Source organism: Periplaneta americana, chromosome 15 (assembly GCF_040183065.1).
Source record: "Periplaneta americana isolate PAMFEO1 chromosome 15, P.americana_PAMFEO1_priV1, whole genome shotgun sequence".
Taxonomy (NCBI): domain Eukaryota; kingdom Metazoa; phylum Arthropoda; class Insecta; order Blattodea; family Blattidae; genus Periplaneta; species Periplaneta americana.
Genome location: NC_091131.1, coordinates 66,827,131 through 66,841,285, shown reverse-complemented (window position 1 = coordinate 66,841,285; position 14,155 = coordinate 66,827,131). Strand labels below are relative to the sequence as shown.

The 14,155-nt window shown below is 36.7% G+C and overlaps 1 protein-coding gene across 3 annotated transcripts in view; it reads left to right on the top strand.

Moving 5' to 3' along the window:
* Positions 1 to 8,936, top strand: part of LOC138715071 (piwi-like protein Siwi) — a 38,580-nt gene extending 29,644 nt beyond the window's left edge. For all 3 annotated transcript variants that reach the window (XM_069847556.1, XM_069847553.1, XM_069847555.1), the window contains exons 14-17: positions 4,315 to 4,483; positions 7,121 to 7,391; positions 8,214 to 8,361; positions 8,441 to 8,936. In XM_069847556.1, coding sequence (XP_069703657.1) covers positions 4,315 to 4,483; positions 7,121 to 7,391; positions 8,214 to 8,361; positions 8,441 to 8,557 — 705 coding nt within the window. In that variant the 3' untranslated portion in view covers positions 8,558 to 8,936. The remainder of the gene's footprint in view (positions 1 to 4,314; positions 4,484 to 7,120; positions 7,392 to 8,213; positions 8,362 to 8,440) is intronic.
* The last annotated feature ends 5,219 nt before the right edge of the window (positions 8,937 to 14,155 follow it).

Sequence of the window (14,155 nt, the reverse complement as noted above, 5' to 3'; positions counted from 1 at the left end):
AAATATTGCCAAGGTATCTTCTTTCTTGTTAAAACTATCTTTTATTTCTTGACCAAGGCATATGACTTGTTCATTGGTAGAGTGTAGTTGTCGAAAGCCGGCTTGTCTTGGTGATAAAAGATTTTGGGATTCTAAATACCAAGTTAAACTGTTGGAGATCATGGACTCCATGGTTTTTGCTATCATGCTTAACAGTGCTATTGGTCGATAACTATTATCATGAGCAGGTTTCCCTTTTTTGTGAATTGGTACAGTGATTGCTTTTTTCCAAGCTGCAGGAATTGAGGTGTTCCATGATAAATTGAAAATGGATAAAAGTACAGACTTGGCTTTTTCCCCCCAGATGTTTAAAAAATTCGGAATGAATGTTGTCGGGGTCAGGAGATTTCTTGGTTTTTAAATTTTGTATAGCTATATTTAATTCTTTGGAAGTAAAATTTTGATGAAATATTTCAGGTTTTGTACTAGTAATATTGTTTTTATTCTTTTTATGTAATTCTCTTTTGATAAATTTGTCAGTTTTTTTGATATTGGGATGTAATCTGTGAGAATTTGAGTAGTGTTTATTAAATGCGTTTGCTATATCTCTACTATCTGTTAGTGTTTTGTTATTATGAATAATAGGTTGGCTAGTATTTTCCTGTGTATTGGAAATATTCTTCATAAATTTATATGTTTTAGCGCTATCGGTTCTGTAATTAATATTTTCAATAAATTTATTAAAACTGTTCTTTTTTGCTGTTATGATTGCTTTTTTAAGAATGGCAGTCTTCTTCCTCCAATCTTGAGTATCTTCTGGTGTTTTGCTATGTTCTGCTTTGGTTCTTGCTTTATCTCTATCTTGTTTCAATAAATTCAGGTTTTCTGTCCAGAATGGGGTGTATTTTTTTGGTTTGCCTCGTGGAATGTGCTTCTTTGCAATTTTAAGAAGAGATTCACAGAAATATTTGTTCATTCTATCTGAGTTTGTATTTTCCATTAGTGATGTGTTGAGCTTGAGGTATTTGTCGAGTTCTGTTGTAAATAGTTTCCAATTCGCTTTCTTAAAGTTCCATGTTGTTTTGTTATTGTAGGGTTCTTTTCTTCGGTTTTGGTGGAGATGGATAGAAGCGATGATGACTCTATGGCCAGATCCAGGGTCTTCAATTATTTTTTTCTTGGTTTCGTGATGGATATCTGATGTTACTAGTAATAAGTCTGGATTTGTACCAGAACCAGAATAATGAATGAAAGTAGGGGGATCTTCTTTTCTGTAGACAAGTTCTGCGGTTGTAGTATTTAGGAGGTCCATGATCATTTTTCCAGGTTGGTTTACATTATCGTAGCCCCAAAGTTGGGAGTGGGCGTTAAAGTCACCAATTATGATAGTTTTAGGTTGTATATCAAACAAAGTTAGATCAAGGGGATTATTAGGTGGATTATAGGCACTGTAGATTTTGAAATATTGTTGATTTTTCCATACTTCAATTCTTATTAGTTCTAATTTGTCTTGATTATCCATTTCTTATATGATTTGAAAATTTGTAATTAATTTCTTTGATGTACCTACGAGAATTCCGCTACTGATCTGTCTACCTTTGGGTAACAGTTTCATATTAAAACCTTTAAAATTATAATATTTTAATTGGTCAGCATCAAGGTTTGCTTCGTGAATAAGGAAGATATCTATATTATTATCTGAGAGTATATTGGCTAGTTCAGTCTTCTTGGCTGATGTTATACCACCAGCATTCCATTGTAAGATGTTTAGTTGATTCTGTACCATTAAAGTAGTCCCTGCCCGGAGATCTGATTGGGGGACTATTTTACCTCCGGATAATTTTACCTTAATGGTACTCATTTCATATTGGAGTGGTTAAATGGCAAGTTGTAGCCGATTTAAGTGAACACCATATTTTAACGTTTTGGTGGCTACTTCATTCACATACAACCCCCAGAATGTCTGGAGGACCACACCTGCTGTTGGTCGACGGATCCATTGGACCTAGCTGGGAGAGCTTGTTTATCACCAGCTTTCCCTCCTTAAGCCACTGGAGGACGATTTTAGTGCCATAGCAGGTCAGCACTAGGAGCAGAAAAGTAGAAAGAGGAGGAAGGAAAGGGAAATGAACCCCTAGGCCTCGAATGCTCTAATGCCGTCGGGGTCGAAGAAAGTAAGAGTTCAGTCAGAGGACTAGATAGGAAAGGGTAAAGAGGGAATTAGGTATTGAATAGAGGAAAATTATACCAAATTCAGTCATTAACTCATCAAGCTGACCAGTGCTAATTGATGAGTAGCCCCTCCCTTTAGTTCAGCTTGTAAATTATGCTTACTAACAGCTGCACCACGGGAAGATAGGGATGGGACATTGGGTATTTGTCCAGGTTGGTTCCTTAAAGCCTTCAATGGGAAGGATTAATGGCTCTCCCTCCTGTATCCAACAGATACCCTTTTGCAGCCAAATCCATCGACTATTTATGGGCATAGAATTTACGCATCTGGCAATTCAGATAGTATAATATTAATACAATGAAATCTCGTTAATATGATTCTGCTTATAACACTATCTTGTTCATTATGCTCTTTTTATACTGTCCCGGACATTTCATGTACATATAATCCTGTGTAATTTTACCCTCTTGTAACACTTCAAAATCCCACTTTTAGCACTTTTTTCAGATCGGAAATTAGTAAACAATTCTGCAAAGTTCTGCATGTTTATGTTGCTGTGATTGTACTGAGGGTCACTGCACCACGAGTGCAAGAAAGAAATTTCACCCTCAACCTGAAAAAAACCCTCTGGTCAGCACTGTTGAAAGTTGCACTTACCTGTGTTTTCCTTCGTATGAAAAGATTTCAACATTCAAAAGTTAGTACATTTGTGTAAAATTTAGTCTTCTTTGAATTCTGTGGAGTAGGTTTGCAGTGCAAAATTGCATAATAAATGCTCCTTTCATAATGGATGACGAGGTTTGGTCTCCTGTGCAGGAGAAGTTGAAGGAAGTTAACCTGGAGGATTTTGTGTCGGTTGACAATGATCTAGTGACCTTAGAAATCCACTGTGTTGATGACATGATTGTGGATCATGCTGCCACTACTGTCCAAGGTGAAGACGGTGATGAGGAAATTGAATCTGCAGAGGAAAGTGTTTCCATTCCAAATGAAGCCCTCGGAGCAGTAAATATGCTTTTAAAATACATTAGTGTTGCTCCTAGCTGTGTATCAAGTGAAGTTATCGAAGTTGTTTTTTTTTTTATGTGAAACTAGCTCTTATTTGCATTTTGCACTGTAACTAATGGACTTTGTATGAAGTGGTGTCTAAATTGTATTATTTTCCCCATTTCATAAATCATGTCCCATCTATGGTGCTGTCATATTTATTACACTTGAAGGCACAGTCCCTTGACGAACACATTAATAGTTATACTGTATTATGTAATATAATGCTTTAGGAAATTGGAGTGTCCAATGTGTTGTTTGATTTTATGAGAAATTGGGGTCATTCGAATTGTTACATTTTTAATTGTATTTTTTTTTCTAAAAAAAAAAAAAGAAAAGAAAAAGAAAAAAGAATGGCTGCAACTGCAGTCAACTGAAACACTGAAAGCATCCATGCATGACATTACACTGACTGCTTTATGTGGGCTTTTCCACATTCTGTACCACAGGCTTCAATTGACTGAAGTGGCTGGGATTCAAACACTTTTTAGCACAATATATTGGCCTAACATTTCATCGTGTGGCTTCAATCATGTAGCTATGGATTCCAACATACGCTGACGTTTTAACTACATATACAATTGAAATAAACTGATTTAAGTGTTGTGAAATCATCAAAGGGGTTAATGAGGACAGCAGGTGAATTTTAGTTATAAAATCGATACCATTTGTTTCATTTCAATGGTGTACTTGCCTCTGACCAGCCTCATGGCCTATGGTCAGAGCTTCTGGCTACAGTTCGTGAGGTTCTGGATTCGACCCCCAATCATAGCACAGGAATATTTCCTCAAAGGTAATTGTTCATTCTGGTCTGGAATTTGGGTTAAGTTTAGATTTAAGACACGACATAATCATTAGTAATGTTATATAGGTTAACATAATTCCAGGCATCACAACCTCAGAAGTGGGTTTACATGTAAGCTACTGTCAGGAGAAAAGACCAGAAATATCGAAAGATAACCTGGTAGCATTAAGGAAAAAGAAGTGGGAAAATGATTTATTGCTTGCAATTTACTAATTAACCACAACTTTTATGGACAATAAGTATTAATACGAATGCATATGTGAGGTCCATTGTAAGCATAAGTTACATCCTGGCATTCACTGTTCTACAGGGACTGATGGTTGTGGGGTTTGATGTCTGCCATGATACAACCACCAAGGGCAAGTCATATGGAGCTCTGGTGGCATCGCTGGACAAGCCTTTCAGCCGTTATTTCTCAGCAGTGTCTGCACATACCTCAGGGGAGGAACTCAGTAACTACCTCACGTCCAATATTGCTAGTAAGTGATGTAGATTTCCCATTCATTGTATGAAACTTCGGTTTTGTTCCAACAAGTCATCTTTCTATAAGTGATATTAATTTCATTGTGAATGAGCCTTTGTTTCAGAGCTGCAATAAGATATTGTCACACTGCTTACATACCAGTAATGTTTATTGCATTTTTTATGGAATTTTTGTTTGCTTCCTATGTTTGCTACACATTGGGAGATAAAATATCGAGTGCTCATGTACAGTTGAATTTCTTGGTGCAGGTTGCTGCTGCTATTAATATTAACATTATAAATGCAGTTGAACTTTTTTATAGCGTCGTTGAAGGGACTAAAGAAATAATGTAGTAAATGAATGTCACTATGTTGAGACTAACGATTTTCTTCAATTTTATTGGTGTTGTAATGAGACTAATATGAAGATAGACTTTATCTATCGACTTTTGAAAAAAATCTTATTCATTGCTCCTAAAACTGATGAGTAATAAAAAAAGTGCGTATATTTTTCAAACTTACTTTTATTGTCTTAGAACAAAGAATGCGTCCTGTGAAAACTGTTCTTGTAAAATAAATATTTGTGTGTTTAAATTAAGAAATGTAATTTCTGTAAAATTTTTATTTCTACATCTACTGACTTCTGCAAAAACACTCCTCAATTGATGTGTGATTAACAAGGTGTGTGATACAATGAAAAATATTGAAGTACAATAATAATAGTTTGAAAGCTATACGTAATGGCTACCTCTGCTACCATTGGTCTTCATATAATATGATTCTATTCACAGTGTTCTCTTCCAGTAGACTAACGTATAATACGATCATGGAAAACAATCTTCATACCATTACAGTTCTGCATATAGCTTTACCATGTCTCATCGATTGTAATTCCTTGGTGTTTATTAACATCCATAGTCTAAAATCAATGAATTAATGTATAATATCGTGCCACAATTCACATTCATAGAGAACAAACCCTAATCCATACAATGATATATATATTTCGTGACTATCACGACAGAGAATCACACATTCATTATAGCCATTCATATAATACGCACACACCTGTACAATACTTCACAAAAATCAATATTCGATACAGAGAGAGGGAAAGGAATACTTATATACAAATACACTATTGCAAAGCTAAGCATGCTTCTATTACGATGTAAAGTCTCTCATATCCCAATAGTTAATGTTCTTGGACGTACCAACTGTATCCAATATGACGTAGAATTATGCCCAAGAATTCGCTTATTTTCACTCGCGACGTAAATCCCATGAGTAGCGAAAACAATCTCAACTATTCCATAATACAAATATGCCGCTGCCATGGTCCTCAGTATACCATCCACATAATTCCACGACAAGTAATCTAAACTGTATTTGCCGACATTAATATGTCTTGGGAGCCTAGTACTAATTGAAAGTCAGTCTTCTTCTTCTTCTTATTTGGTATTACAGCCCAGGTGGGCCTTAACCTCCTCTATGGCTCTCTTCCATCCTTCTCTATCCATCGCCAACTCCCTCCAATTCCTTATTCCTAATCTATTCACATCCACTCGTACACAGTTCCACCATCTTGTTCTCGGTCTTCCTCTTAATCTGGTTCCATCTGGATTGTTATTGAAGACAATCTTCACTTTCCTTGTTGTTTCCATCCTTGTGACGTGTCCCAACCATCTCAGTCTTTGACATCTTATGTGCGCCTCCAAATCCGATTCCTGTCCAGTAGAGCAGTCCTTCCGAGGCCATTTAGGTTTCCTAACGATAAGATTTTTACAGGGTGGGTTGTCAGCCACATGCCAAACCCCCAACCTGGAGGACCGGGTCACTTGATTTCGGGGTTTCCGCCCCCTAGATCAGTTGCTTCCACCACAGCTACGAGTCTGATCTACCCGTGGATTGCCTCTTCCGCTTCATCCGCTGTTGGGATTCTCAATCCTCTTCCACCTTCAGAACCGTTGGGAATCCTCTTCTGGGTTGCTTCTTTGTCTGGGTTCTCATCTTTGGCCTGTCCGGCATGGGAGACCCTGCCAGTAGCTACGCTACCGCCGACATAGCCCAAAGAATCACTGGACCTCACTGCCCTCCCACCAACGTCAAGGTCATGCAACCCCTAGGGAGGGGAAAGTCAGTCTTACCCACACAATATGTCTATACTATTTCAAACATCAGTAATAACCCTATCATAAGCAAACCTCACTATGCAAATCCATTGAATCTATTAATTAGGAAAGCTTACATATCGCACTGAAACTCTCCAAGTGTATTCAACTAATAACGTTACATATATCAATGACTGTTTTCTAAATCCAAATAGTCAACATTATCTTTACAGCCTGAGTTTTTTGAATGGCTCCAAGCAGTAATGTTACCTGTACAGCTTACCTCACGGCACTTCGCAAGAAAGGTCTGTTCCCTCTCTCCGTACTACCCAGAATTCCTGCTGCGAATAGGAAGGACTGTAAGGAAAATGCACACGGAATCGGTGGTGTTAATGTTAAGATGGTGAATGACGAAGAGACTGGTGCTGTAGCAAGATGTTCCACTAGCTGAGCAATCGTACACGGCTCATTTTGTATAATAAAATGTTTCAACACTCAGATTTGTTGAACATTTTTATATTTTTCATTTTGTTTGATTTGCAGAGGCTCTGCACAAGTACAAGGAGTATAATGGAGGAGCACTGCCACAAAGAATAGTGATCTATCGAGATGGAGTGGGTGAAGGACAGATCCCGTATGTGTTTAAACATGAGGTGGAGCTCCTGAAGGAGCAGCTGATGAAGATGTATGGCGGCCAGGCATTTAGGATGGCATTCATTGTCGTGACAAAGAGAATCAACACAAGACTGTTTTTGGGCAACAACAACCCTCCACCTGGTACTGTTGCTGATGAATGCATCACCCTGCCAGAGAGGTGCGTTTCTTGTCTTACATATGATAGGATGCATTGTTCATTGTCAGTATTCCACTACACTACTGGTCAAAAGTTTTCAGACACTTAGATTCTTGTTAATTCTAATTTATAATGTAATAGAAAAGAAATTCAAAATGCTTCTTGTTGCTATGCAGATGAACTCTACTCTGAACCAAAGCCTTCACTGCTTACTGTTCAGTGGGGATTTCAAACCAAGGGGAGAGGTGCTCATAAGCCGAATAAGTGTAATCTGTCAAGAAGCTTCTGACAGCCACGGGTGGAGTGCCACATGCACAAAAAATGGGGGCAATTTGAAACGACATCTCTGCACCTTCCCTGTTATATTCATATTTACATCAGTGTTTGAAATGTAACATCCCTATTACAATTTTCCTCTCCCTCTTTTTTAAACCTTGAACCAATACCATGAACGTTTTCAAAACATTATATCACAAAGTAGAGGTAGGAAATGGGCTGTAAAATTTGAAATGATTTAGACATTACTAACCAAATAGTTGTAAATGAATTGTTTGAAATACTGTATTGGTGTAGGATACTAATTTCTTCAGGGGTGGTTGTTTGGGTTCTGAAGGATGGGCATTTATTCAACTGAAACTAAACAAGAGCCTGTAGTAGTTCCATGCCTAAAAAAATAATTGCAAAGTCACTTATCGTCTGTCATGAATTTGTAATTTTTGAAGGTATAGCTATGGGCCAATTTTATTTATGCTGAAATTGTGGGAGAAGAAAATTGCCAAAAAAAATTGTTATAGATGAAGATTCTGAAATATGGTATTCATCGGTTTGGGTTCTTGTTTTCAGGTATGATTTCTTCCTGGTGTCCCAGTCAGTGCGGCAGGGCACTGTCAGTCCCACATCATACAACGTGATCAGTGACAATGTGGGGCTGGATCCAGACAAGTTGCAAAGACTCACCTACAAGCTCACACATCTCTACTTCAACTGGAGTGTAAGTCTTGTGTGGTGTAGTTGTGTGGGTGTCAAAGCTGTGGGATTGGCTGGATTAATTTGGCTGATTTGTGTTTCAGGGAACTGTGCGCGTTCCTGCTCCCTGCCAGTATGCCCACAAACTGGCATTCCTTGTGGGGCAAGCTCTCCACAAGGCACCAAGCTCCAGACTGGAAGACCTTTTGTATTTCCTGTAGGAAAACAAATGGGTCTCCACAACAGATGGTGCTGATTTAATTGGCGAAGAAGTTTGACTATGATTCTTGTTTCATTCCAAGAAGTTCAGTTATTTTTACTTATTTTATTGTCCTATATCAACACATTTAATTACCATTGTTTATGTTTGTTGTGACATCAGTACAAATGACAGCTGGTATGAACAGCTGGTAATAGGTCTCGTCATACTTGTTAACCAGTTTATGAAGATGTTCCTGTGTTTAATCTGGCGATGGCCTATAACGAGAGATCAGTGTTCACTTTCATGATATTCAGATGTTTTCAATCATGATTGGAAGCTTACTGCTGTTTTAGTTGTTACAAAAGAAAATAAACTTAGATATTTTTTGTACTTTCCTACACATGATACTTTGAGTGGCTGTTTCCTATATTCCTGTACTCCATGCTTCACGTTATATATAGATTTTGTCAACCCTGCAGGGTGACATTGAAGCAGATTACATGTTCTGGTGACTAACTTGTTGCGGAATATGGCAAAATAATCTGTTAGTGCTAAAATTTTAGAAATTGTTAAATTTGCACTTTGATAACTATGGAATAACTGCAAGAGCTACAACATTGCTTACAATTTGCGTGTTACTTTTTGTATGCCATTATTACAACCATGAGTTTAACTTTTTTGTCTTAAAAGAGAGTTTAATTTTTGTTACATAGTTAGTGGTATGAGATATACTTCCAGTACTGATGTGAGATAATGTTCATTAATCATAAAGTATTAATCTTAAGGTAATTCATAATGAAATATGTTTCCGAAAGATGCTGTTGTGTTATTTTGTTTATCATGTGAAGTACAGTATTTATTTTTATTTTTTACATATTGAAGCATTTCATCAGATAGGAATGTAGTGTGTGGATTGTCGTTTATTGGGAGCAGTAAGCAACAGAATTGTGTATCTAATGCCTACCCACTTCCGTGATTCGGAATGGAATTGTGATTTAACCCTAATCTGCCTGGTTTTCTGACATGTGGCGATTTTTGTAATTTCTTCAACATTTGTTCTAACTTAGGTCCTTATTATGGAATTAAACTTGGTTTTGTTTAAAATCATCTACTTTCAAAGATAAGGGGTGGTACCGTACGGTACTGCTAGGCAGATACGGGTGCAAGATTTCTTTTCTTCAGATTTCATAATTTTAAGTCGTTATTTATTGGAATGACAGAAAAACTTCACTATATCATTCACTATCTTTTATTATTTTATTTCTTGTATGATGATAACAGGGCAATGGAGCTAGCTTTTACAAATAGCAAGGGTTCACACCTCAATGCTCCTTGGTTTAGTTACACTTTTAAGATTTTACATATCATTTTTCAAAACATTTTACACAGAGTCCCACTTCACTCTTAATGCATTGTGTTAGTATACGAGGACAGTCAGCCAGTCCTTGCAGGTTATCAGAGTACGTACAGTCGGAAAGGTAGGCTCTTCATATCATGTGGTAAGTTGTCGAGCATTTCAACGAGAGGTGCTGTACATTTACCATAATCAAATTCAAAGTGATCATATACACTTACCCTTTTCTGTTGGCATATTTCGAAAGATATCTATCAGATATGCCCATAATAGTAATATATGTTACAAGAGCGGTATGTTGACGTTTTCATGTTAGAGGAAAAGATTGAAAAAGCAAAACGTATTTGAGCTTTTTTAATTTCCGAGAACATGAAAAACATACGTGTATCGTACATTATTTTGTGCGAAGATCGTTTATTACATACCTGAAAGACGAATTTCTAATTAGTTGCAATGAAATCTCCATGTTGGTTTCTGTTTAATGACGGCAACTTCGGAAAACCAAAATATCTTTCTTCAACATTGTTGCTATAAAATGTTTTCTGTGTTTACTATACTCCAGCAGGCTGTGATATACGTCTGTCTTCCCCCCCCCCCCCCCCCCAGTCTATAAATGCGAACTTAAAACAAACTGTAAGATTATGTAATGATTTATTTTTCATTTTAATATTTTAACAATATTATTTATATAACATATTGCAGTAATAACATCGGCATCTGGAATCTTGTTGATTTTTTCACGGCTTCCTTAATGTTACTTGTATCAGGAATGCAATAAGTTTCGTGGAGTAGTAGACTTTACTTAATTTTTGCAAATATTTAAAAACAATAAACATTGAAATTTAGATGAAATTGCAGTCGTAAGTTTCCAATTTATAATTATTACTATGTTAAACGTCTCTAAAAATAATATGTTAAAAGCCTAAAGCAGTAAAATGAATGTCGCACTTACGGGGTAAGAAGAGGGAAATTGTTATGTGTGTTACGTTGGGAATACTGAATGTGGTATTTCACACTTACCGCGTATTGGTTCTGTGCGGAAAACAAGCAAATACGCACGATCTCACACAAACAATGTTTAGGCACCATAACTGAAGCCGAACCTTTCCACTGATGAAATGTTTGCAGGATGATGTCTTTAGGGAATCATACATTCATCAAAATTCATACATTATGCCAGAATAATGTAATTTTTCATAAATCTCTCCATCAGATTTACCAGAGGTCAGAGCTTACACATTTTGTCTTGCCGATCTAAAATTTGGCATTATCGGCACAATGGACAAATCGCACGATTTTTTCAAATCGATCACACCACATGCAATTGTAAACTAATTCATGGCGTGTCCAGTGCATTTTCCTAGTAGCATCTTCTGCTAGGTACAAAACTGTAGCCATTGAAGAGAAGAATTCCGGTTAAGAACTTCATTTCTTCAGCTGTTATTTGTAAACCTTGTACATTTAGAAATAAAGCATAACACTGGGTTTCTCTTACAAAATAAAATCAATAACATTACAGTCAAAGAATACTTCAAACAATTCTGTAGGCTATTTTCCTCTATAAAATGTGTAGTCAACTACAGGAAAAATGCTACTGTTAGAAGGGGGATGTTCATCATGTATCTATGAAGTTGGTTTTCGTGCGAGTTTGATTGTTTCCTTCTTGGTTACGCTTTCCTTCTTTTTTTGTGAGCACGAAATTGAACTACTTGTCCTCATCTAGTCTTCATTCTTAGACTCAAACCTCTTTCGATTCTTCAAAGTAAAAGTTTTCTTTATGTTTTCTCATTTCTTCTAACTTTCTTTATTTGTCACATCACTATCTTCATCACAGTGAGATAAATCATATGCATTTCACCGTAATAAAATTGATTTCCTAAGAGATTATCAAGTAAATTGCTTGTATCTTCCTCTCTATAATCTTCATCAGAATTCACTGTGACGTCTGGTGGTTCAATATAGATAGCACTTAGATTATTATACTGTCTCCTCTATGATTCTTACAGCTTCAGTAAGTGTTATGTCCCAGGAACCATAATAAATTATCAATATGAATGCTATAAAGAGGAAAAATCGATTCCTTACAAAATGCTACGGCATCTGCCTAGTGGTACCATACAGTACCAGACTAACTTTACGTCATATATATTTGGCAGTTCATGTATTTATAGTGAAAACATGAATTGAATGCTTTACTATAAGCCTTTTCCAATATATGAAATCAGAATTTATTCAAAATTATAATCCTAATTGAATGTATTCAAATATTTACTTCAAATCGATACCTAAATTGAGTGATTCAAGACAATGTATATAATTATTGAACGCCACTACGCATACCAAGCCAAATAACTTCAAAATATTATTTTCCTAACAAGGACTGGAATGTCGGCGAGTAAATTAAACAATGAGAAATTGTGAAAATAATTACTGTTGCCAACACAGCGACTGGAAACTACTATATGTACCTGTGGTACCATACGGTACCGCTAGGCAGATTCGGGTTAATGCAAACACTTGGTAAAGTATTACTGTAAGAGCAGATCCTTTTTTTCCCCTGTGTTTAGGGGACTTAAAAATTATGCTGTGAAAGATACATTGTCGGATCTCCACTGTAAATGATGCTGAATTGGTGTCAATCTTCTTAATGTATCCAGCTGTTTGCTGACAACATAAAGTCCACTATAGTCTATTCAGTTGTTTTTCACGAGAAATGAGGGGTATTTTGATTGGTGTTCATTATAGATGCCTGTTGCTAGTAGCCAGAGTATTGGTGTCGTTTGTTATAAAATTATGGGTCTTATTCTTTAAAAAAGAAACTTGCTACCTTTCTCCGACAATTACTTTTTTTGCAATTTAACTCTTATGGGGAGTTTATTTAGGATTTGTCACCATACAATTGGCGTATAACATAAACACACTCATTTTATTCAACATGAATAACTAATTTGAACTTTTGCACATGATTTCTCACTTTTTCAGGAGCCTATTGAAATTTTTCGTTACCAGATAATTTCTGCATTTGAGTTTAACAGTTTGTAATGGGGGAGGGGAAACTCAGCATTGTATTAAGTTGGTGCATAATTCCTTAACAATTTTTCACAAGTTTATTAATATTAAACACATCAGAGGGAAGTTAATCATCAACAATATATTCTCTTTGACTATTTACAATAGTCATGCCAATGCTGGAGTAGTTTTTCGATTCCATGCCTGTTGAAATTGCGTGGTTTTGAGCTAAAGATGTCATCAAGCCATGTTCGGAGTGCATTTTCATCTGGAAAGGAAGTTCTTTGAAGGTTGTTAGATAGCGGAAAAGGTGAAAATCTGAGGGTGCAAGATGGGGTGAATAAGGTGGGTGTGGAATGACTTCCAACCCAACTGCTGTTTTGTGTCAGGTTAGCAGAGTTTGGACCTGCGTTATCATGGAGTAGTATCACCATCCAGTCTTGTTGGTCATTTTTCTTGGATTGCATATGCAAGACATCTCAGTTGGTGGTAATAAATTTCGGCAGTGATGGTTACACCTTGGGGAAGTAATTCGTAGTACAGCACACCTTTGCAATTCCACCAGATGCGTAACATCTATCTTTTGTGGATATGCACTAGCCATTGTACGGGAGTTGCTTTCTTGTTCGGGCTCAACCATTCCTTTTTTTTCCTTATGTTAGCATGAAGACACTATTTATCCTTACCAGTAACAATATTAGATAGGAATGTTTGATGCTGTTCACGAGCCAATTGATGACGAGTAAGCAAAGATGCACATATAACCACATGCTGATTTTTGTGGTTTTGACTTAGAGCATGTGGTACCCATACACCATATTTTTTTTAACCTTTCTCATTGAATGCAAATATCTCACGATGGTGGAATGGTCACAGTTCATCGTATTTGCCAGTTCTCGGGTACACTGACATGGATCATTGTGGATAATGTGTTTAAACAGTCATCAAACCCCGAAGGTCTTCCAGAACATAGTGTCACCAATGTCAAAATGACCCTCCTTAAAACGAGATAACCATTTCCTTGATGTGTTCTCTCCGATAGAATTGTCTCCGGACACGGCACAAATGTTTCTGGCCGCCTCCGCTGCTTTTGCCCCTCTATTGAACTCAAAAAAGAAGAATATATCGGAAATGTTTCACTTTCTCCACTTGACACACTGAATTTTCTAGTGTCCACGGCTCCACTCACTATTTGCAAGAATGAAAACTTCACTATGTAAACTCAAGCACAACAATTGAATTTCAAATAAAAAA